Raw genomic sequence first — 24935 nt, forward strand, 5'->3', positions numbered from 1 at the left:
AATTAATAAAACATGACAAAAAAAACAATTTAGGGGATTTATTTCATTCCAAAAAATCTAGAAATTCCTTTATTAAACCAAATTAATATTCGAGTATCTAGTTATCCGAAATTATGAACGTAAGCGAATGCTCACATCACCTTTACACCTGTCATTTGCCATGTTACTGCGATGAATAAAATATGACGCAAACACATTTCCGATTTATGTTACATTGGATTTGATTTGATAAGAATAACCCGATTAAAAGTATGTTTATCGCCAAGAATATTTACGCAAAACTACCACTTTAAATTAAAAGTACTTCATCTTGATTTTTTCCAATTTACCGCCTAATTTTTCTTTTCTTAAAAACATTTAGCTGTAATGGACGTTTTAAACTTTTCGTTTCCATCACTAAAGAATGTACTGTGAGAATAGACTGAAAGGGGACATCTGAGGACTGCATATTGTAAAAGGCGAACAGTATAAGTTACAAGTCATTTGACTTAACTTCATTTGACGTTCGTCCTTTGACGTTCGTCATTTTTTGACTAAGATATCTCCGCTTCGTCTCCTATGTATCGAGTAGTAAAAATTATTTTGTTTTCAGTTGTAACAGTATGAAGGAGGTGGCGGAGTAACGGGCGGCATGGCGGGAATGCCCGGGCTGGGCAACAGCGTCGGGGCGGGAGAGCTGCGCGACAACACACCAGGTAACAACACAACACAACACAACACAACCACAACACACAAAAACATCTTTAGTTTGTAGTAAATACATATTACTTAAAGAGGTGGTTATGTACCTAGATTGACAGAAGATATATCGACTTGGAACAAGAGATCTGTTTGTGGTCGAACTTGCAGATATTACGGTTAGGTTGGTGGCACTTTCATCTCTTATAATTATAGAAAGCCAATAAACATTACCCTTATGTTAGTCGAGTGATTTCATTAATTATATTCTCTTTTACTTAATAAATACAAATATGAAATTTTATCCCTTACACGTGCGAGCTGTATTGAATAATTAAAATGTTTTCTCGCTGCATACTCGGAATATAATAAAGCGGATAATTTCGCGAATTCGTCCGTGCAAATGAATTTGTTTATTGAGCATGTGCGCATCGTATTACGTGGATTTCTCTCAATGTATTCCGAAATGTAGTGATATTATTTACATTTCAATGTCAAACGTATTGTTCGCTATTGAACACGGATTTATGAATATTTATTTTAAGTTTTTAAATATAATTGTGCCATGGTAAATATTACCATTACATTTAAAGGTTTTAATAAGCGATGCTGTAACACCGGCGCCATAAAATATATTTTTCTATTTCCTTACAGATGCTAGCAACAGGTCGTCTAGTAGTGGATCCAGACGAGGTTCTTCGCCGCAACGAGCTCTGGTAAAATAACTTCTTTGTTAGGCGACAACGAATTGCTGCATAATCAATAATGAGTTTTAAAGATATAGACGGACGCTGTAGCAATTTAGCAGTATTGCTACGTAGCGCTTTTCGTAGCACTCCGTTTGGACGCACCTTGTTCCTTTTGTTTGTATTGCTAAAACAAAGACGCGCTGCGCTACTCGCTCGTAAATGATAAATATTTTTTTATTTGCTCAGGAACAAGAAGTAGATGTATGCTGCCATCGGCCTGTTGGCAATACAACTAGACCTCGGCTCTCCAGCTACGACGCGGACTATCATGACAACAGCAAAGTCCCAACTATGGTTTGTATACTTTTTATAAGAAAAATTAACCCCAAGTAACATTAAGACAAATCGTGGCAAAACATACGACGAAATAACCAAAGCATTGTTTGTAACGAAACTTGGCTTTAATTGAATACTACCAACCGTCTCCAGGACCTTCATTAGGGTCAATTTAAACCCTAGTTTTTTTAAATGTTATCAACCATAATGTACTTTGGTATGTATAATTCGTCATAGCAATGCTGAAACATCTACTTATTCCAGGCATCACTGAGCGGCAGTAGTGTGGTGACGCACACAGCGCCCTCTTACGAGGAACAGCGCGCCAGTCCGGCACTTTTAAGTCGTAACACCAGTACACCGGGAGGCCGTAGTCTACTGCGAGATGACGGTTATTGCTCCGCCGGCAGTACACCGCGTGCTTTCGGTAAGTAACTGTCAATTGCTATTACCAAATCACTTTGCCTCAGTTATTTCAAGGAGAATGAGATATGCTCTACGCGATATTTACGCGTATATTACACGACTGGTTGTTTAGTAGAAAGGTACAGATTATGCCACAAAATCGCTAGATGGCGCTACTAACTTTGCGTATATGTTTTATTAACCTTTTATTAAACTCGCGACCTTTACGAGTGGTCAAACATTGCAAACACCAAATACCTTTTAATAGTTAGCGAGCTTTTTAACTCTATATTTAAAATACAATTTTATGCAAATGTTCTGTTCGCGACACCAGCGACGAATACTTTAATATCTTATTAGTTCTCATTTACGATTTAATTTAATACTTTCAGGTTTAAATTTTAATTATAAAATGCATTAAAATGTTTACAATATTTTTATGAACTTACTAGTTGTCGTCCGCGACTTCGTCTGCGCGGAGTTAAATACAAAGAAAATTAGTAGCCTATGTGTTCTTCTAGACTATGCACTATATGTATGCCAAATTTCATCGAGGTCCGTTCAGCCGTTGTAGAGATACCTTCAAACAAACATCCATCCATCTATCTAAAAACTCGCATCTAATATTCGCATTTATAATATAAATAAGAGGTAAGATAATTATTGAAATATTAAGGAACAATATAATACAGGTGGTCGGTATTAAAATGTAAACAGCTCTTAGAAAGTTGAAACAAAAGATGTGGAGAGGCAATAAGCCGGCCGCTTGGAGAGCACTACACGACTACTTTATTGCGTTAAACCTATTTTCCATTAAGCAAATAACCGCGTTTATCTGACCGAGCGAATCATTATACAGTATTGGCGTGTTCCATAGATGTGGCCGCGAATGCTATGAAACTACCGCGACTATTTGTACAGTGAAAAAGGGTATTAACACTTTCTCTACAACATCTATTTAATTTCTATCTTTTAACACAAATTTCGAGTTTCATTTGTTTTCATCAAATACATTTCAAGTAATTTCTATTGTTTAATTTTACTTTAATTCTTCTTAAACATTTTTATTTTTTCGTAACAATTTCTTGCCAGTTCATATGATTTTTGTTTACTAACTTTGATTACGGTCATATATCTAATCTATCTATATTTTTATGTTATTGATTTAATATTATTTATAATATAAGATAATTCGGAGAAAAGTATTTTATTATTCCAATCGTCCGTTCTTGCTCGTCAAAAGGTAATCATTAGAGCGGACTGGATTCCCTCGGGAAAACCTTTACTACTATATCCATGATTGAATTCTCTCTTATTTACTACAGTTCATTTGAATTCAAATCAACTGAATCGAAGTTTATTGTTCAATATTTAAAATTATACATACAATTATAAAGCTTAAAAAAAAATTTATTAACCTAAATTGATTTTATTATTGGTCGCATGTTTGAGTGTTCAAAAAGAAACACCCTTTATGTAAATTACTTATTAAAAGTGAATTAGCAATACACGTAAATGATAAAAGATTTGACAAAGTTCCTTACTTCGAAGTGTAAGGCTCTTTGCACACAAGGCTATGTCAGTAACTATTGTTCTATCCTTTCTTTGTGAGTATCGCGTTTTCGCGGACAGTACACTCATTGAATCGTCGACGTGAGTTATATATTCGGTCAGCACATAGCGACTATGCGACTGACACGAATTTATAAAATATTGGGCGACTTTTTCACGATGATCTTGACAAACATGAAGCGAGCGCCTTCGGCGATGAAAGATTAAAATGTCGGCGACGTGTGCCAGTGTATGACATTACTATGTGACTAAAATCGCCTAGCCTAATGTAGGAGAGGCCGTATTATTTAGAATACTGTTAAGTAAATAAAAAAAAAGTTTAAAACCGTAAAATATTGCATCTCGGCCACACAACGGATGCGATGCTAGGGATGCGAATCGAATGCTATGAACGTTCCATTTTTGAATTCCAATATAATCGGCATCCCGCATCTCGGTGCGAATTATTGAGGAATTTTTTCGCATCGGCATCCCATTATACGTTAATACGAACGGGGCGCTATTAAGAACTGAAAGGCATTCGCCTGAGACCGTCCTCGGTCAGGTGTTTATTGCTTTTTATATTCAGATATTAAAATCGTATTGGAATTAGTGCGGTGTAGAAATAAATTGGTACTTAGGTGAGTGGAAATTAAAACTGGGATAGATAAAAATTCATTGTTTTACTAATTTTACAATAATGAGGACGATGGTAGTAAGTTTTCATACATGTGTTTTTTATATTGGAAACCCACAATAAACTAAATGAGTTATTTTATTTATTTTCAGATCATAAATCGACAAAGGGATCCGTAGTAACGTTATCTTGTTACAAGAGTAAGTAGTACAACTAGTACATAAATATAATTTGCTTCGTTTTAAACTAAACTAAACTTCGTAACTATTTATAAAGACGTTTAAAATTATGGAAAGATCTATTTTTGGCTAATCGATTGGCCCGGATTGGCAGAATGGCACTTGATTGTAAATGGTCTGTCAAACTTCACAGTACATCACTTGTCAACTCAATCAATTTGACAGCAGTCGATACCTGAGTTTAATGCTTTAACTTGTTTAATAGTATTACTTTATGAGTTTATTTGTTACAAGCTTTTATATTTTTCTTCTTTATTAATAACATATACTTAAATTATATACTTATTTACAATATAATTCCGACTAATTCTATTCGCGACAACATCTGGTTATGCACACTTCCCGCGCTATTCTCTTCCTTATAACCTTCTTTTTTATAATGTAAAAGGCAAAGGCTCGGTATCCAGTATGCCACATCTTTGGCAAAAAAGTTTACTGGCACTTAACATATAGATTTGATCAAAAAAATATTTTTTTTTATCTTCTTTCTTTAAACTTGACTTTGTTGAATTCGATTTAATCTACATATTAGTTGTGCAAACTTAGATCAATCAAGTTAATTTCATATGCGAACTTTACGAAGCACTTAAACATAGATTAGAGTTAAGTGTTTGTTTTGCAGGAGAACCTAAAGTCCAGATAGAGGAGGAGGGCTATTACAACGAGGCGAAGAGGATTAGAGCCGACAGTATTAAACCGGGTAATTGCGTTTTAATCAACAAATTCATTGGATTATGTTCTTGATATTCTCAGATTGGAGCTCGAGTGGTCGTTTAATTTCATTGACCGATTTTATATGGAGTTAATTAAGGGATTGGTGAAGATAGATTTTGAGTGACCTTTTATAACAAATAATAAGACTAAGAAGTATTTATCTGAAAATTATTGACCGTAAACTTGAAACAAATGAAGATGCGTATGAAGAGTGTCATGTTAAGGATTTAACAGTCAATTGTTTATTTTTAATTAACTGTTGTTTACGTGGGTAAAATAAAATTGGTTCACATTCTGACAGAGGCGAGTGATGGACGAGAGACTTGGGGCACGGGAGCAGACTTCCTTCTATCTATCATAGGTTTCGCTGTTGACTTAGCCAATGTCTGGCGATTCCCTTACCTCTGCTATAGAAATGGTGGCGGTAAGTTTTCCTCTGAGTTTCTAATTATATTGGCGCAATAACAGAAATACCTTAGCTTTGATAAGACTGTTATCAAGTCTTTAATTAATTTTATACAATCCTAATAAAACTCTTTGGGTTTTTCACATTCTTACGTCGTTACACTTAGGTATTAATAATAATAGTGTTATGTGTCGATATAACTACATAATTAAGTATTAAAGTTTTTTGAGGTGTTTCTAATAGTATTGTGTTTTGTACAGGAGCATTTCTGATCCCCTACATGTTGATGCTCATCTTTGGTGCGGTTCCTCTCTTCTATATGGAACTCATACTCGGCCAATACAATCGACAAGGTCCGATCACACTATGGAAGATTTGTCCACTCTTCAAAGGTCTAGTGAAATTTACATTCCTAATCCTAAAAAATGTTGCACAGATTTTGTAAGTATTATTTTATTTTTCAGGTGTAGGGTTTTGCGCTGTTATGGTCGCTTTTTACGTGTCTTTCTACTACAACGTAATAATTGGTAAGTAGAAATCCGCTTATATTTCGGTTGGATGGAATAAACTGTTGCGCGCGCTTTCTATTATCCGCAGTGCCTCTCTTAGCTTTCATGTACTTATAGCTAACAACGAGCAACCATAAAGTTTGAATCTTAAAATTGTGGTCAGGTTGGGCGTTCTACTTCCTTGTGTCGTCAGCGACATCAGAGCTGCCGTGGTTACACTGCGACAACGCATGGAACACCGATCAATGTTGGGACGCTGCGAGGTCTAACACCACCAATCGTACCGACATCCCTTACCATGGACCACTGTCTCATTTCACACCGGCTTCTGAGTTTTTTCAGTAAGTTACGCTGACTAGGATAATGTCCGATTAATAGAGTCTCCATTTAGAAATAAAAGTGAAAGAATATGTTAATAGTTTCTTATATCGAAGAGATTGATAGATCGTAAAATATAAGAAATATTTTCTTTTGTAATTATTCAATTTCAAGTCCTCTCTTTAACTCCTGATACGATGATACAACGATACGTTACAAGTAAGTAAAATATAACTATTTGCATATAATCTTATTAACATTATCACAGTCGAGCGGTATTGGAGATGCAGCATTCAGAAGGGCTGAACGACTTAGGCCTGCCGAAGTGGCAGCTGGTCGCTTGCCTCGGTGTTGTCTACATCACATTATACCTTTCTCTATTCAAAGGCGTTAAAAGCTCTGGTAAGTTCCAAAGAAATTATTTATCATACTCAGCTCCAAGTAGTCACATACATAGTCAGCATACGGCCCCACTGAGGGGCTCAGAGCCTACCCTAAGTTAACGAAAAATACATTGGTACATGGCGGAATTCGAACCTAGGAGATTACAAGTCAAGTCCTTAAACTCTTTAGCCACCAACGTTCCCAAATATAAAAATAGATTAATTTTCCTTTGTTTTTAATACATTGACATGTTTTAGGCAAAGTGGTGTGGCTGACTGCGACAATGCCTTACGTGGTGTTGTCAATTCTGCTGGCCCGTGGACTGCTTCTGCCGGGAGCTGCTCGAGGCATCGCTTATTACTTGCAGCCGGAGCTCAGCAGGCTCAAAGATACGCAGGTGAGAGATGTATATCTATCGAGTTGTGACGTCATATTATTGCAATATCAAAGAGGGTAGCAGTTGACTCGAGCGGAAAAGTACTTTAACTACCAATAAATTCTAGCTTGATACGCGTTTTTGAGAAAAAGGGTCTTGACAGACAGACGGACGGACAACAAAGTGATCCTATAAGGGTTCTGTTTTTTTCCCATGTGGTACTGACCCCTAAAAATACATTTTTTATAAGGCCTTTGCTTGTCTCCATTCTATCCTTTTTTTCTTTACCTATGACACCTTGAGAATTGAAGTTAGGAAACTTTCTTCAATAGGAAATATAATATAAAATTTAATTTGTTTTTAACAGGTGTGGGTTGATGCAGCTGTCCAAATTTTCTACTCAGTAGGAGCGGGTTTTGGGGTCCATCTTTCTTACGCTAGCTACAACACATTCCACAACAATTGCTACAGGTATAAGTTTCTATTATTAATTACATTTCTTCACTGATAAAAGTTCGTAGTAAAAATATTTCTCTTTCCAGAGACTGCCTGGTAACAACTCTCGTCAATTGTTTCACTTCGTTCTTCTCTGGATTCGTCATCTTTACATACTTGGGATTTATGTCGTACAAGCAAGGGGTACCTATATCGTCTGTTGCTACTGAAGGTGGGTAGACCATAGACCATAGATCGACCACTACTTTTCACCTATCAATATCAATTAAACGTTTTGTTTTCTGACCCTTAGGACCTGGTTTGGTGTTCCAAGTGTACCCTGAAGCTGTTGCTACGTTACCCGGTGCTAGTTTATGGGCGATGCTGTTCTTTTTCATGCTGATAATGCTTGGACTTGATTCCGGGGTAATTACTAAGTATAAGCTCACTTTACTAAACTGTAGCTCTAAAAAGGGAAAAGCCTTTGTTTCTAAGATTCAAAAAGGAAACGGAAGAAAAAAAATTATAGTCTACTGCTTTATTTTGAGTGTTCGGTGCTCATGTTCATATCGCCAACAATTAATCTTTTATCTCTCTTTAATAATCAGATGGGCGGCCTGGAGTGTGTGATCACAGGACTGTTGGACCAGGCCCGCGCGTGCGGTGCCACACGGCTGAGACGCGAACATTTCACTCTCCTTGTCGTCTGCGTTTCTTTTTGTGTGGCATGCATCAATGTTACTCCCGTAAGTAACAAATACAGAATCACATAAAGGATATTCCAATATTGGACCAATGTCTAAATGATTGTGAAACGCAGTTTTTTGTCTTGCATACTTCTATATCGTTATTTCATGCAGCCTTTATTCAGTAGACCATCTGGTCGTTGTCAGTGATAAAATGATTGTTCTCCACAGGGTGGTATTTACATGTTTCATCTCCTGGACACCTATGCTGCGGGAATATCTCTACTGTGTTCTGCTCTATTTGAAGCGTTGGCGGTATCCTGGTTCTATGGTAAAACTGATCTATTGTCTATGATAGCTACAACCAATCTATTTTTAATTTATCCTAGTTGTTTTGTTACGATCATTGTACACTTATACTGAATTGACTATAAGTATTTGTCGTTATGTATTTGAAATTCCTTTATTACCTTTCTGAATCAGGTTTGGAGAGATTCTCTGATGATGTTGAAGAAATGCTTGGCTTCCGACCAGGAATCTATTGGAGAGTGTGCTGGAAATTTATCAGTCCGACATTCATTATTGTAAGTTTCATTATTTGTAAAATTCAAATGTTCATCATCATTAACACACTATGCGTCCCCACTGAGGGGCTCGGAGACCACCCTAAGTTAGGAGTGACTTGGCCATAGTCAACCACGCTGGACCAGTGCGGGTTGGTTGACTTTCCACATATCTTTGAAAATGTTAATTTACAATTAATAAATTCTTTTTCTATGTTGTCAGGGTGTGGTAGTATTCGGTCTTCTCTACCAGCAGCCGCTGCAGTACCAGACGTATATGTACCCACAGTGGGCGGTGGTCCTAGGCTGGGGACTCGCCTGCTCCTCCATTCTCATGATCCCGCTCGTCGCGCTCTACAAGATCGTCAGAACTCCCGGCACTTGTCGACAGGTATATTGTTAACCACTTTCTGACATACTTTTTCCCCTGGTTTTGATGTGCTGTTTTGTTCAGCGACCCTTTTTGTGGAAATTGGTCCAACGTATGCACGTGACATTTGACACAGTTAAATTTAATGTGGAGAATTGCTAAATATATCGACTAATGAGCGACCACTGGTTAATAGTTATTAATTCTTGCTTACTAATAGCTATTATTTTTATATTTTACAGCGTTTAGCTTGCTGCATATCACCAGAATCTGAACATGAAGCGATTCGAGGCGGAGCTCCTGTTAGCCGCTTTACTTGGCGACACTGGCTCTACGTATAAGAAGTCGCTAAAACCCTAGTTCCACTAATCGAGCCCTAAAGCGCGACTGCTATTACTTTGTATATGTGTTACTTCCACTGGGTCGATCTTGAGTTTTTATAAGAAGAGCAGTCGTAAAGCCAGACGCTTGTCTAGTCACTTAGTAAATATAGTATAGAGGGCGCAGTTGCTATCAAAGAAGTTTCCAGAAAAATTAATATAACCAATGTATAACTATTGATTTTTGTTTTCTCAATCTGCGGGATTAGAAAAGTGCATTCGCTTCGAAGCGATTCCATAGCGTACTTCAAAATTGTATGGAACGCGCGACAATCACGTGACTTATAGAAAGATATTGTCAGTTCTATACATTTTTAGAATCGCTTCGTATCGAATGCACTTTGTCTAGCCACCCTGATTTCAACTGCATCATACACGGCGATAATGATATAACGATGATATGATGTTAATTATAATTATTATTGTTAAAAAAAAAATTCTTTAGTTTAATAATTTAAGGTTAAGTCAGGACGTTGTTTAAATTAAGTCAAATTTCTGTAGATTTTATTAAGATAATCCTGAAAAATTAACAAAATCATGCTTCTCGATGAAATGCTAATGAAATTAAAAAGATAAATGCTTATATAACTATAAAATTAATATTATTCGCAAAGCTATCCTGCCAAAGAAATGACATTTTATGATATTAAACAAAAACATAGTTAAGGAACAAAATAACGGTACCATCAGTTTCTACTGCCACAGCCTGTAGAAAAAATATTGTTCTTTCTGGTTTTCGCTACGTCAGTGAAAACTGAAGGCTATAGATAATAATTGATAGATGTAGATTGTAGATGCTGATTGCATTTATTGTGAATGTTAGAAATATAGATTAAAAAATATATATTTTTGTTACTTTTCGTTGTAGTGTATTTATAGTGAAATAAATAATACAGCTTCTATTGAATGTTGCTTGAAAACAAAACTTATTTTTTTTTATGTTTTCAACGTATTTCAAAAAGGAAGAGGTTCGTCTGTATATTTTCTTTTGTTACTTCGTAACTCCGGTCCTGATTTTCTGTTGTTTTTAATTGTAAAAAGGTAAGTGATTATTAAACCATCAGATGTTTTAAAAAATTAGAGCTAATTATTTATTTATAACATTAATATCTTGAAATTTCTTATAATCATATGTATTAAAAAGTATTGTAGAAAATATCGTCCTTAAATGGACCAAACTCGCAAACAGATCTGTGACACAAACAATAATATTGTAAATAAATACGTATTTAATAATACATATTGACATATATCTATTATGTAGAATGAACATATATATTTTGTAGGAAAGCTTATATAAAGTAAATAGATGCTTGTGTCTATATGTCTAGTATATAAGAACAATAACCATTAGAAAAAGATTAATAGATATGGATAATTTCGTTGTCTATTTAACGTTTAAAGTAATATATAAATATAACGCATTTATTGATATTATTAGACGTTTCATTCTAGTAAACGCTTCAACGAGATCATAATATGCCGTGGAAATCTACCGTAACTTAAAACAAAACGTTAAACTCGTAATATGCTATCATTTATATTGGAATTATATTATATACTCATTTATTTATATTCTATGTAAAAAATATATCTTCTTTACATGCTCCGGGAGAGTTAAAACTGTATTTAAATATCTTGTATCGTGTTGTTGACAATTGTAAATAATGTATGTTCTGTCAAATATATCGAAATTTTATGTAAATTTTAACTTGAACTGTGTTCATTGATGTATAAATAAATGTATTAGTGAAATGTATCATTTCGTTTTATTACCATAACACTGGATAAATTATTTACGATGTTTCGCTTTACTTAAACTTTTGAATAAAACGTTCAATATTTCAAATCAGACAAGCAAAACATCCTAAATCGGAACCCTACTGGTGACTCAGGTAACAATGAATGCCTTATTTAAATATCTATTCATGACTAACTTTACGTGATCTAGTCAGTATATTATGTGTATCCTGAATGGTTAATTAAAACTACTAGAAGAACTACAAATTTGGTGTAAAAGACCGGAAAATAACATGTTAAAGAGCTTAAATAATAAATCGAAAAGTATGATCATTTTCGATAAAAAAATACGAAAAGAAAAATAAGTGTAAAAGTTCCCGCTTAAAGGTCGTCCCCAGAAGCCTAGAATATGTAGGTATTAATAGGTAAGTACATAATATAAAAGAAAATAAACCTTGTCATAATATCACTTAAATGGCCAACCATAAATGCTTAAATTCTTTAAATAGTTACAAATGTTACATTCAAAATTGTACTTACCTTTCTTAACCGGCGTGAATGAAAACTGTTCTTAATCAAGTAACTAGACGAAGTTGATTGTCCTCCTTAACGCGGATGCGGGTACACAAAAATGTCTTTTGATCTCCCGAGAGCCCAAACCCTAAACTTAAACTACTTAGCTACCATTTTGTAAAGTCAATCTCCTATCCTATTCGATGCGGTCTATTCGCATTTCTCTCACTCTTTCCTGAAACTTGTCATAAGGGTTAGAAAAAGAGGAAAAAACCGAAACGTTATCTGAGTGTATATTAAATTTTAAATTCTTTATTCGCATATTTTTGTATTTACAATTTATAAGTTCAACAATCGACATCATTTAACGGCAATTAATTAACGATCATTGCAATTTCTAAATGAAATCTTTACTCTAAAGTTAACCACAGAACCAAAGAACAAGTGAAACTGCGTTTAATGGAACGTCGTCCGCGCAATGGCAGACTTGTCATGTAGATTTCAATTCAACATTCAGTAATTTATTTGTAAGATAAAATAAACGCTTCATTTTAAGATTGTGCATAATAGTAACATCAATTACGGTATTAAATTAAAGTGGTTACTTGTTACCAAGTTTGTGATTTAATGTGGGCTAATAAAATACTGTAATTACATGAAAATACCGTACGTTATCATCGAATCGATATAGCGACGAAAGATTCGTAAATTGCCGTGAATTCATTATCGTTATGTCAACAAACTTATGAGATAGGTGGAGGTAACGATAATTAAGCATTTTCTAATAGTTTTGCTACTTACTATACACATGTAACTTCGTGAAACATATGTTTACGATATTTTCAAAGAAGTGAGTAGTGCGCGTAATAAAAACATTTTAATCAATTTGCTTTAGATTTAACTTCATATCATCTATTAGATTAAATATTAAATGAAGATGAGATTAATGTCTTTTTAAAATATTAATTTGTAGTATTAGCTGGCAAGAAATATGTAGTCCTACATTGAAATTTAATGGTCCAGGCACATTATTATCCTATTAAGATTGAGTCATACATTGTGAATCATTTTAATTTGCAAATTCAAATGCACTGCTACTATTGTATTAATTAAATGTAAATTGAACCTATGAAGATAGATTAAGACAATTTGTATTACCTTTTTATAAACTGAACAACTTTTATAAGATGTTTAATATTTGTAAAAATACCTGAATATTACAGTGAAGCATGTCATGTTTTTATGGTAATTGCTGTATTAATGAAAGTGAAATGTCTTGTTGATTTTCACTTATCAATATTAATAAACATTCTTGCATGTAGACATCAGTTTAAACACTGAGACTGCATATTTGATACTACAATTGTATTAAAAATATTCAACATTTTTTATAAATTAATTACTGGAACCCTGTAGCATGATGGTATAGTCAAGTCAAATACTAATATGTTGGTAATAAAAAATTACATATCAAGAAAATAAGTAAATTGTACAGTAGATATTTTTCTAATATAATTAATTGAAAAAATAATATTTGTAAGTGTTTATTGACACAATGAAAGCAGTTTTGAATTTCTTAAACTATTATTTGGAAATTATGATTTAGCCCATACATACTAGTTATTTAAATTGTTATTAAAATATTAATAATATTTTATTGCTTTATTATTTGTAGATTCCAGGTGTAATCATGTCTTTGGAGAGGGAATCTGTAGGGGTGATGCCCCAGGTCAACCTGGGGAGTGCCTCGGTGGACCCGAGGTCGCAACTCCTGCAAGAGATGAGAGAACAAAACTTTGATATGATAAGATTTGCATCATATAGAACAGCATGCAAACTAAGATATGTACAAAAGAAATGTAATTGTGAGTAACAATTTATAATAATATAGCAATCACCCACAACTCCATATGTGCAGAATTAAAAAAAACTTAATTAGTTAGCCTATGTGTTCTTCCAAACTATGTTCTATATGTATGTTAAATTTCATCAAGATCTAAGCCATTCTGGAGATACTTTTTAACAAACATTCATCCATCCATTCACACATCCAAACGTTTGCATTTATAATATTAGTAAGATAGCTTTTGCTTGCGAATTCATCCATGCTGAATTAAAAACAAAACTTGATTAGGAGCCTGTGTGTTCTTCCAGACTATGTTCTACATATATGCCAAATTTCAACAAGATCCATGCTGCCACTCCGGCTTTGTCTTCTAACAAACATCCATACATTCACATTTATAATATTACTTATATAATCTAATGATTGGTTTAACACATACAGATTTAAAAGATGTTTTGCAATTGACTTTATTAATAATTTTCCATTCCAGTACATGTCATAGATATATGGAATGTGATAGAAGCGTTCAGAGAGAATGCATTGAACACATTAGAGCCAAATGCATGTGTTAACGTAACAAGACTGGAGACTCTAGTATCGTCTTTGTATCATAACTTAAACAAAAGACTACCACCAGCACATCAAGTCTCAGTGGAAGCATGTTCTGCGTTGCTGCTAAATTGGTTACTATCGGCATATAGTACTGGGTAAGTTATCAAGACTAGAATGTTAGAGACACTTCCGGAACAATCTGTAATTTGTCAATTAATAAGAAAATAATTTTAAAAGCAATATGTTAAGTTTGGATGGCACATCAACTTAAGAGTTTGCTTTGTATTTGGGTACTAGCGGTTGCCCGTGACTCCGTCTGCGTGGAATTAAAAATAACATTATTAGTAGCCTATGTATTCTTCCAGTGTTCTGTATACCAAATTTCTTCGAGATCCATTCTGGTTCTGGAGATACCTTCAAACAAACATCCATCCATCTAAGCATATGCATTTATAATAATAAGATTTTTTTAATTATTTTTGTGCTATTATTAGTTTGCCTATATAAATGAAAAAAGTATCACTAATCTTTGATATTGATTCTTTCTGAAAAGGAATTAAATGTGTTATAGATAAATTTGGTATATTTTTTGCTCAAGTAAATATTTTTTTTTTTTACTTATTTATTTTAATTGCAAATAATATCGAGTATTTTTCTTTTTCAGTGATAATGTAGGTAAAATAAGAGTGTTTTCAATAAAAGTTGCATTAGCTACAATGTGTGCTGGAAAATTAATGGATAAATTAAGATGTAAGTAACAAAAATATTATTATTAAGGAATTACTATTCATTTCATTCTTTACTCTGAATAACCTTTTTTTTTTAATTTTGTCCAAAACCATTTGAAAACACCTAAAAATATACTAATACCTTATTTACATTGCTCATATACTTAGTTTTTACATATGAATGGAAGTATGGCTTGTCGGACACATAGTCCGACACAGCCTGATTGAAACATTAGCTTGTCAGATATATAGTCTGACATGGCAGCTAATGTGTTAACCAAAATTGACTGCAGTTAGTAATAAGTTTCTTGTTAAATTTGTAGTAAATAAAATAATGTAATCAACATGTTACACAAAATGTAACATGACAAGTGTAACATGATACAATGACCACAAGTGTTACCCGCAGATATATTCTCTCAACTGTCTGATGGCAATGGTCACCTGTTGGTGAAGCGGCTATCGGATTACTTACGTGAGGTGCTGGCGCTCCCCGCTGCGGTCTACGAGTCACCTTCCTTCTGTTACAATGACTCATTAGCTTTGTCTATATTCAATCAGGTTAGTTTATTATGAAATTAACTTCCGCTCCATATAAAAAAAAAACATAATAAGTAGCCTATGTGTTCTTCTATACTATGTTCTATATGTATGCCATATTTCATTGTGATCCGTTCAGCTGTACTGAAGATACATCTATCCATCTAAACTTTCGCATTTATAATATTAATAATTTATTTTTGTTTCAGAATGTAAAAATAACCGTGAATGATTTCTTGGACACTCTTATGTCGGATCCAGGACCGCCTTGTTTAGTGTGGTTACCACTGTTGCATCGTTTAGCTAGCGTTGAAAATGGTAATTATACATTTGTCATTTTTAGGGTTCCGTACCTCATAGGAAAAAAAACGGAACCCGTATAGGATCACTTTGTTGTCCGTCCGTCCATCTGTCAGGGCCCTTTTTTTAATAGCAATTCAAATAATTTGAGGGGTCACTTCCAATCTGTAATACATTTATACATACAAAGATAGTTTTCACAATAAGTTTTATAACAGATTCTCAAACTATCTCGTAGACCCCATTTAAAAATTTATTGTTTTCTGTGAACTGCTTCTTATAGTTATTACAACTTGTGAACCCCTAATTTCATTTCCCACTGTTAGGAAGAAAATCCGAATCAATGCCGGTGTACTGGCACAACACTAGCCTTACTATAATGTCGACGTTTATGTCCCCTCACTAATAATTCTGACACTTGACTTTGTAACGAAATCACGTCATTCGCGACAAATGATTCTAATAAATAATGTCTAAAACCACAGACCAACGTATGATGTTGTTTTGAATAATAAGTTATTTTTAGGTAATGAAAAAAAAACAACGCGGACACCCTGTAGAAATCCAGGGGGTCCATCTTAACTATTTCTCAAATGATGGCTTAAAAAAAGCAAAACCACGTTACCCTTAAATGCGCACTGTTGTATAAATACTCCAAAAACCATAGATTAAAAATATTTATTAAATATGAGTTTTTAGAAGATAGAAATATAATTAAGGGTTAAAGTTGGTTGTATGTGTTCCAGTGGTGCATCCTTTAGCATGTAGCGTGTGCAGACGCGGTTCCCTTACTGGGTTCCGATATCGCTGTACCCGATGTGCTGCCTACACTCTCTGCCAGGACTGCTTCTGGCGTGGTCGTGTCTCCCCACCCCATACTAATGAACACGAGGTCAAGGAATATGCTGCTTATGTAAGTATATCAAACAAGATATATTTACAGGGTGTGTTCTAGTATTCCTAAGTGCGAAGGACTTTCGCCCCCCAGGGAGTGTTAATGCTGTTAAAGGTGATTGTAATTTTTTATGTTATGAGGCGGCAAACGAGCGGTTACATGAAATCGCTGAAATAGCGAAGTGACCGTTGCCCATAGACATACGCAATTGCATATGCGTTGCTTACCTTTAATCGACGGAGGAGAGGATGCACAGAAAGAAAATATTTTCCATGCATCCTCTCATCCGGAAAGTCCACTTCCACTTCCCATTCTTTCCTCATAAGAGAAAGGGTGGGAAGGGAAAGAGGACTAAATTAGGCCTCCGGGACGCACACTCATCAGACGAAACACGGAATAGCTTCCACTTGACGCCTCTCTTCTGTGTGGTGGTGGTATTTCACCGGGCGAGCCGGGACAATTCGTGCGAACATGTTAAAGCGGGCTCTACCACTGTTAATATGTGTCTTGTAGTTACATTTTATTTTACTCTAATATGTTATTGTTTTTTTAATTACTTATTTAAAGTTTTTGTTGTAAATAGAATATTTAATCTAAGACCACATTATGGATTACTTTTTTTCACAATATAACGTTCAGTATTGCCTTGGCTCCTTTATTAGAAGACCTGTATATGATACCCAAGGACTTTTCGTACACAATATTAAAATTGAAGTGTGAAACGGTAGATTCATTCCATTTACATTACTTATAAACTTTGAACTAAATGTTGTTATTTCAATAGTTTACCTATAATAATGTTTTATTAAAATTATAAATTCTTTGTTACACAGAAGTCGCCATCAAAACAGATAGGTGCGACGTTGCGAAAGTCGTTCCGGTGCGTGCCAGCCGCGCGGCCACCGCTTCCGCGCTATCCTGACCAGCCTGAGCGCACGCTCAACCTCAGTCACATCGTGTTAGTTATATACAAACTCTATCTTACTAATATTATAAATGCGAATGTTTGGATGGATGGATGTTTGTTTGAAGGTATTTCCGGCTCAGCAGATCTTGATGAAATTTGGCATCGATGGAGGACATTGTCTGGAAGAAAACATAGGTTAATTACGGACGGAGCCGCGAACGACAGTTAGTTATACAATAAAATTACATTTAGAAATCAATTGAAAATTACTCTACATATATCAATTAAATCGGAGTGTCTATATGTAACGTCCAAAAAAAAATATTTCGTACACATGATTAATTTCTGTTACTTATAACGTGTAATTTACATAAAAAAAACTTTCTTTGTCTGCCTGTGTGTCTGTCCGCAAGTCTGGCCCGATTTAGTCAAAATATAGAATTGTAATACACAGGCCGCCATCCCCGGTGCCGGCACACAACGGGTTCCCGGAGTACGCAGGCGCGTGCGCGGGCGCGGGCTACGTCAACACTGGCTCGCTGGACTCACGCTCATCGCGCTCTACACATCGCAGTATGTCATTTGTCATCTCTTTCATTCTCTTTGAAACAAACAGAGACAACAATATGTACTATCCTCAACAGTGATGAATATCGACAACAGATGATGTGGGAGGGATGGAGGGGGGGGTACTATAATATAGTCTTATTCTAAATAGTTTTTATGTTACATGTTTTAATCCTCTAGAGGGGTAGCTGGGAGGGAAGGGGAGGGAGTTGTCTACCTTCCCTGACCATGCCAATTTCGATAGTAATGGCTTCTACGTATTATACAATTATATTCTACAATATTGACATTTAAAGAATGTTAAATTAATATAAAAATCATGTTGAAATGTAACCTTAAAATTGATGTAATTAGATCTTCTTTATATATATAATTCTTCTGTGAGTGTGTATGTCACTGAACTTCTCTAAAAACGACTGGACCGATTTTGATGAAATTTTTTGTGTGTGTTCAAGGGGATCTGGGAATGGTTTAGATTCACAATTTTCATCAAATATTAACTTCATATTAATTTATTCAAATTAAAGACGTGTAGACAGGACAACGTCTGTCGGGTCCGCTAGTATATGTATATATTTAAAGTAAATAATATAAATATAGGTATAGCGGATCATTTATCGCGTGGAGTGGACGACGAGCATCGTCTTATAGCACGTTATGCGGCACGACTAGCACATGAGAACAGAACCATGGTATGTACCTAAAATAGTTACTAATATTAAAAAAAAAATCTGTGTCAACCGTTTTGGTGTCTATTCAATGCAAACAAAACACTATTTATAATGTTAGTATAATTAATTTTAAAATTAGCTATTTTATGTTTAATTAACACTTTAACTGCTATCGATTCGCTTGGCTATTTTTCATACAAGAATCATAGTAGCATTGAACGTGTTATGTTATAAATAATAAAACAAATTTGTTAACAAGCCGCGTGCTGGAAGATCTGCATCTCTAACACCGGAGTTGGTAAGTTTATTGTCATTCATTCATTTTTATATCATTCAATCATTCGTTCAACTTTTCATTCGTTCACTCAGGGTCGTTCGTCGTCTGAAGGCTCGGAAGTGGACGCGGCGAGACAGCAGCGAGAACTCATCTCTCAGTTGGAAGCTAAGAATAGAGAAATTATGAGAGAGATTGCTAGGCTTAGGTAAGCATGTTGCGATATTTTTTTTCTTTATCATTATATAAAAAAGTTTGTGAATCATAAAAAAATACAATTCTAAACGTAGGGGAAAAGATTTAAAACTGAAGTTACATGTTTACCTCGAATAATTCATTATAAAAATAGTAAATCAAAGCGAAAATTTGAATTTTCTAATTACAAAGAAATTTCTAAAGTAATAACACAGTCAGAGACTTAAATTTCCGACCCACCTAACAACCTTGTCTTCTACTAAACTAAATGTTTTGGTATTTATATTGCTATAACGCGATAATCATTTTAAAGAAATGTTCTATATTCTAATATTGACAAATTTTCATATGGATCGATAATTCTTTTGATTTTTTAAAGTTTTTGTTTGCCCAATAGACAGCAAGAGGCGGAAGCAAGCTCGAGCGGGGGCGGATCTGCACCGCCTCTAGTGTCAGAACTCAGAGCGCTGCGACAACGTAAAGACGAGCTGGAGGGACACCTCTCCTCACTGCAGGAGTCACGTAAACATCTAATGCAGCAGCTGGAAGGTCTGATGAGGATGCTCAAGGTACACTCAGAACAATTTACCCTGTTCCAAATTCACTTTGTGTGATCATTCCAATGGTCTTCGTTTATCGAAATGTTATTAATATATTGCTATCTAAATATCTCGAAAATATCTAAAATTATCTTAATCTTAAGTTATCTTTTTGGGTGAATATTTTGTATTAAATGAACAGACTCAACAATCGTCACCTCGGTCTACACCCAACTCGTCTCCGCGCTCCACCAAGAGTCCGCCGCTGCCCGGCTCGCAGCCACAACCTTCAGCTCCAGAGAGGTCAGAACATTAGTAGTATAACTATTGTAATACTTCATCATCATCTTCCGATAAAGTGTGCTTCATCATCTTCCACCCATATTCGCTACGCTTCCATAGTACAGGATGTACAGTCAGAGCCCTTCGCGGTGTTCCATTTACAGAAAAAATTGCTTTGTTCCATTGTTACAAAATAATCTATCAGGTAGCAGTAATAATGCTTGCTTTTATGGTGGAAAACAACGTTACTATAACACGAGAAATAAAATCGAATAACCTAAATATGCGAAATATTTGTTTTATTAAAAAAAACTAACCTATAAAGTTTGTGTATAGAGAAACAACGGGTCGTGTCCGCAGCGCGCCGCAGACGCCATCTCTCGGAGAACGAGAGAGAATCGACATGACGCATAGTCTTGGTAAGAAAAACATATATTTATGGGGAACAGAAACTACCTTTTGCTTTTATACAACAAAAAAAAGTAATTTTTTTTTGTTAGAATCATATGACAGACGACAGTACACTCTTGACGCTAGCGCCACTTACCATGAGTTTCTGAGACCAAAATCCCCGGTTCAAATGTGTTGTTATCTCTGTCTTTGTCCAAGACAATGACAGGGATGACAATATGTGTTATATAAAAATTTTGGTCTCAGAAACCCACTGTTAGAGCTTTCAGTCTTTCTTCCCATTAATAAAATTGCTAAATTATCTAATTAGTGAACTATATATATATATATTTGATATGAACAGGTGGCATGGACAGTATGACCAATGATGGCAGAAATTTTCATCAGAATCAACGCCCTACCACAAGTAAGTAATTTGATAGTCATTATTTCAAACATGGCTCTCTTAATACATACAAAGACATAAATTTAGGACACTTATTTTATATCTTACTAATATTATAAATGCGAATGTTTGAATAAAAAGTTTCAAGCTTCCAACAACACAAATTTCCAAACCAATTTTCAAACCCTTACAACCCCCTTTTCGCGTTAAAAAGTAACCTATGTCCTTACCCAGGCTCTAGACTGTGTACCAAATTTCATTTAAATCTGTTCAGTAGATTTTGCGTGACAGACAGACAGACGGAATTACTTTCGCATTTATAATATTAGTAAGGACTATAAGACTTGATTTTCTCCACTTAACTGTCAAATTAAAATTTATTATAAAAAAATGTTTCAGTGGGCATAGACAACAGGAATCTGCGCAGCGATCTGTTGTACGCAGCTGATTCTGTCACAAACGCCATGTCTACTCTCGTGCGAGAACTTAACTCTGGTCAGTCTAGTTTTTATTTTATTGTCTACAGATAGTTTATAATTGTTTAATTTTTTATCATTTCATTCGTAATACAGTCGAACCTGGATAAATGAGAGTTCAATGAACTGTGATATTTTTTGTCGCGTAAGTTTCCTGAGTTTCTCGCTTATTAATGTCATTTCGGGATTGAACTCTCGCTTATCCAGTTTTGATTGTTCTTTCAAGCATGCTATAAGTTTTGGATAGTCTGTTTACTTTAGACTTCCAAATTTATTACCTAGACACCTAGGATATTTTTATCTAGAAATCTGTATAATTTTTGAGGTACGAAAGACATATTTCCTAGTTATTTCTCTGAATTAAAAAAAAAGAAAAAAAAATGAATTGATAACCTCTTTTTTATTTAACTGTGTTAAAAATTTAAATTAACATTGCGAACTAAAGTGAACGGTCTATAATGTCGCATGTTTTTTTAGTTTTTCTTTTAAAAAACATTCAAAATAGATTCAAGTTTAAAATATATAATTCGTGATTTTTTTAATGTATGTAATAATCGTTGAAATGTTTTTCTTTTTTTTATACTTTTAATAAATGTTTTGCAGAAGGTTCCGACACCGAGGACAATGTCAAAGGAGGTTTGGAGGCTAGGAAACAAAGAGGTTAGTTATCTGTCATTATAACATGCCATAGATTATGAGGTGATTCTGCCATAGATTATACATATTTAAATGAACAGAGAATAAGTTATATTTTTTAATCTATAATTTTAATTGATTTTAATGTATTAGTAATCTTTTCATGACATTTAAAAAAATCATTTAGTTTTTTTTAGATATTAAAGTTCTATTTTAGCATGGTATGATTATGTTATGTTTTTAATACTAAAATTAAAATAACTAAAAAGTCTGATATGTTTAGTTTTATATGTTTGCTAGGTAATAGAGTTTAAATGAATCACTGGACTGGAACGTCATATCTAAATAAAATAAATTATAGACAAAAGACGTACAACATAAGAATTAATAATATTTCTTTATATTGTTACAGATTTTGAGGAGGACGAGGACAGTGACGGTCCGATGCCGCGTCCGCAGCCGCCGCGACACTACATACATGATAACACTGTTCAGGTACTATGAGTGCACAATAACATCACACAATAAATACGTCACTGCTTGCATCATCCAGACCGACAAGGATATCTGAACCGGTGGTCAAGTTAAACTAATTTATGACAGCTCACTAACGCCACCGTGTCATCTTTAAAAAATCTGATAACATTATTTTTGTACTGTGTCTTGTCATGTTTTTTTCCGCCTTTAGCCGTAACCGCGATAGCAGCGACCCTCATACCGTTCCAGATGTCCTTGTCTGAATAGTTGTCAAATATCTTGGCGGCTCAGAACTTCATACTGCGCAGAACAAAAAATTTAGAGTAGCGAGGCTTAAAAGGTGATCAATGCGCAGAGCGTAGACCTTAAGCGGGCAAGATATTTGAAAAGAAGTATAGTAGAAGTTATGTAGTTTTACGTAGTTTTATTTATTTTTTTCCAGAACCCTCCTAGTCTTACTACACAATCATAAGTTAGAAACATTTTATTTGAGGTTTGTTTTTTATTTTTTTTTATCCTTAAATGTATTGTTTTTTTGCTATAAATATGCTTTTATTTATCTAATACGATGAACATCGTTAATATGTACATATATTATTTTTATAAACGTGAGTTTCCATTGCTACAAAAGCCATACAAAAGCAAATTATCTGAGTTTTTTCACTAAGAATGGGACGACAAAATTTGGTATAGTACTTTGGCAATGGAAACCCACCGTATATAAAAGCGTATTTTTTAATTATTTGATTTTTTTAGGACACTCCTCCACCACTGCCGGCTCGCACCGGCCACTATTTCCCCCGGACATAGTTCTACATACGCCTATGTACTATATAACTCTTTATGTACTATTAACTTTATCCATATACATAAACTATTGCATTTCTATAAACAGTATATTATAAATGTTAGTATTGTTTTTTAGTATAGGATTCGATTTTTGTATGTGTTGAAGTGTATTTGTTTCCTGTTCACCCATTTTAGAGTAAAAGATTGTCGTGAAGATATTTATAAGTTATATCGTTTCAACTATTTTATTGTAATAGGATTCTCTTGTCAATGACAGTGTTTCTCAAACTTTTTTTGAAGCAATCTCATTAATTAATTTATTTAAATTGTAGTATGAAAAATTTGTTTTTTTTTTATATTCTTTTTTTGAAAATATCAGTTTAATTTAAAACACAATATTGCCTTATAAATGTTTTTATTTACCACGTATTTATTATTATCCTAGTTAGTTTATAATGAAAATACTAACCTAAATAAAAACGGTACCAATATTATTTTTCTATAATAAAATCGTTGAATATAGTTTTTACCCGATTGATACATAAATTGTAGTGAGAAATATTTTAATGCATACCTTTTATATATAATAAAATGACCGCTAGTATGTATGATAAAGGAACGTACCCATACTACGTGAACCGTTTAGTGTTGGAGGGGGGAGTCCTTAAAATACTACGGTCAGTCACAGGAGGGGGGAAGGGGTGGCTCAGGTTTTTGTCACGTAGTCGTTAGTTGTTAATTTTCATAATACATAATTCATTAGTAATTTAAATATACATGCAGTCTTATGCTATAAAGAAGAGTATGAGCCAAATTATTTTTTTTAATTTTTGCCTGTGGTTAATTAATTTAAAAATCATAATTATGAATTACTTTGTAAAAATTAAAGGGGGTTGTCTTGGTATATACTACGAGTGGTCACAAGGGGAGGGAGGGTTGAAAAAATTAAAAAAATACTTCACGTAGTATGGATAAGTTCCCTAAAGTTAGGTTATCTCATCCAAAATGTATGACGGAAAGAAGTTTTAAAGACTTTCATACTTTGGCTAATCGAATGGTAAGTTCACTTTTATATAGAAAAATTGTTGTGGCAGTTAACGTGTTAGAAACATTTGGCAATAGTTTTCAATACAAATACTTTCGTATAAAAAACAGTCCTTTAAATTTTGTATTAAACATACTATTTTTCCATTTAAATATTGTCTATGATTTGATATCACTGGCTACTTAAAACCATTTAAGTCTTTTTTTTTGTAAAATTATAGCTTTTTAGGCTATTTTCATATAATTGATCTGATTTAAGGTTTTTTTTTACTTTTTATTTTTTATTTTCACCCTTAACTTAGGGTAGGCTCCGAGCCCCTCGGTGGGGACGTATAGTGAGCTGATGATGATGATGAAGGTTTTTTTTGGTAAACAGTGTTATAGATAGTTATGTATGGATCCTAATATTTATACAAATTGCATATTTATTCATACTTCATATGATTTGTAAATATATAGGATTGAATTTTAATATCTAGTCCCAGTTTTTTT

General features: G+C 34.1%; 2 protein-coding genes across 4 annotated transcripts; both read left to right on the plus strand.

Moving 5' to 3' along the window:
- The first annotated feature begins 631 nt into the window (after positions 1-631).
- On the plus strand, positions 632-9637 carry LOC106123238 (sodium-dependent noradrenaline transporter). Its single transcript, XM_013319506.1, has 20 exons — positions 632-695; positions 1333-1394; positions 1614-1721; positions 1968-2130; positions 4449-4496; positions 5158-5235; positions 5551-5673; positions 5916-6047; positions 6120-6182; positions 6328-6505; positions 6751-6884; positions 7124-7263; positions 7610-7713; positions 7785-7909; positions 7991-8103; positions 8286-8423; positions 8595-8694; positions 8847-8947; positions 9150-9317; positions 9539-9637. Exons 1-20 carry the CDS (start codon positions 632-634, stop codon positions 9635-9637), a joined length of 2241 nt encoding a protein of 746 aa, XP_013174960.1.
- Positions 9638-12404: 2767 nt separating this feature from the next.
- LOC106113511 (dystrobrevin beta) lies at positions 12405-23700 on the plus strand. 3 transcript variants are annotated; one of them, XM_013306323.1, is made up of 21 exons: positions 12405-12689; positions 13605-13794; positions 14266-14482; positions 14992-15077; positions 15465-15616; positions 15805-15913; positions 16642-16808; positions 17624-17748; positions 18152-18270; positions 18865-18956; positions 19195-19233; positions 19305-19417; positions 19802-19973; positions 20146-20246; positions 20562-20644; positions 20980-21042; positions 21421-21516; positions 22101-22157; positions 22546-22628; positions 23053-23103; positions 23367-23700. In XM_013306323.1, the coding sequence occupies exons 2-20, from the start codon at positions 13620-13622 to the stop codon at positions 23080-23082; spliced, it is 2079 nt and encodes a 692-aa protein (XP_013161777.1). In that variant the 5' UTR covers positions 12405-12689; positions 13605-13619; the 3' UTR covers positions 23083-23103; positions 23367-23700. The 3 variants fall into 3 exon arrangements, with proteins under 3 accessions (XP_013161777.1, XP_013161794.1, XP_013161786.1); XM_013306332.1 differs by lacking the exon at positions 12405-12689 and adding an exon at positions 12716-12779; XM_013306340.1 differs by lacking the exon at positions 19195-19233.
- The last annotated feature ends 1235 nt before the right edge of the window (positions 23701-24935 follow it).

The sequence above is a fragment of the Papilio xuthus genome, unplaced genomic scaffold (assembly GCF_000836235.2).
Source record: "Papilio xuthus unplaced genomic scaffold, Pxut_1.1 DF829758.1, whole genome shotgun sequence".
NCBI lineage: Eukaryota > Metazoa > Arthropoda > Insecta > Lepidoptera > Papilionidae > Papilio > Papilio xuthus.

Coding starts and splice junctions, on each gene's coding strand:
- LOC106113511 (XM_013306323.1), top strand. CDS start 13,620: ATGTCTTTGGAGAGGGAATCTGTAGGGGTGATGCCCCAGGTCAACCTG. Junction 16,809..17,623: donor TCAAGGAATATGCTGCTTAT/GTAAGTATATCA, acceptor TTTGTTACACAG/AAGTCGCCATCAAAACAGAT. Junction 19,418..19,801: donor AGAGAGATTGCTAGGCTTAG/GTAAGCATGTTG, acceptor TTTGCCCAATAG/ACAGCAAGAGGCGGAAGCAA.
- LOC106123238 (XM_013319506.1), top strand. CDS start 632: ATGGCGGGAATGCCCGGGCTGGGCAACAGCGTCGGGGCGGGAGAGCTG. Junction 696..1,332: donor GCTGCGCGACAACACACCAG/GTAACAACACAA, acceptor ATTTCCTTACAG/ATGCTAGCAACAGGTCGTCT. Junction 2,131..4,448: donor CAGTACACCGCGTGCTTTCG/GTAAGTAACTGT, acceptor ATTTATTTTCAG/ATCATAAATCGACAAAGGGA.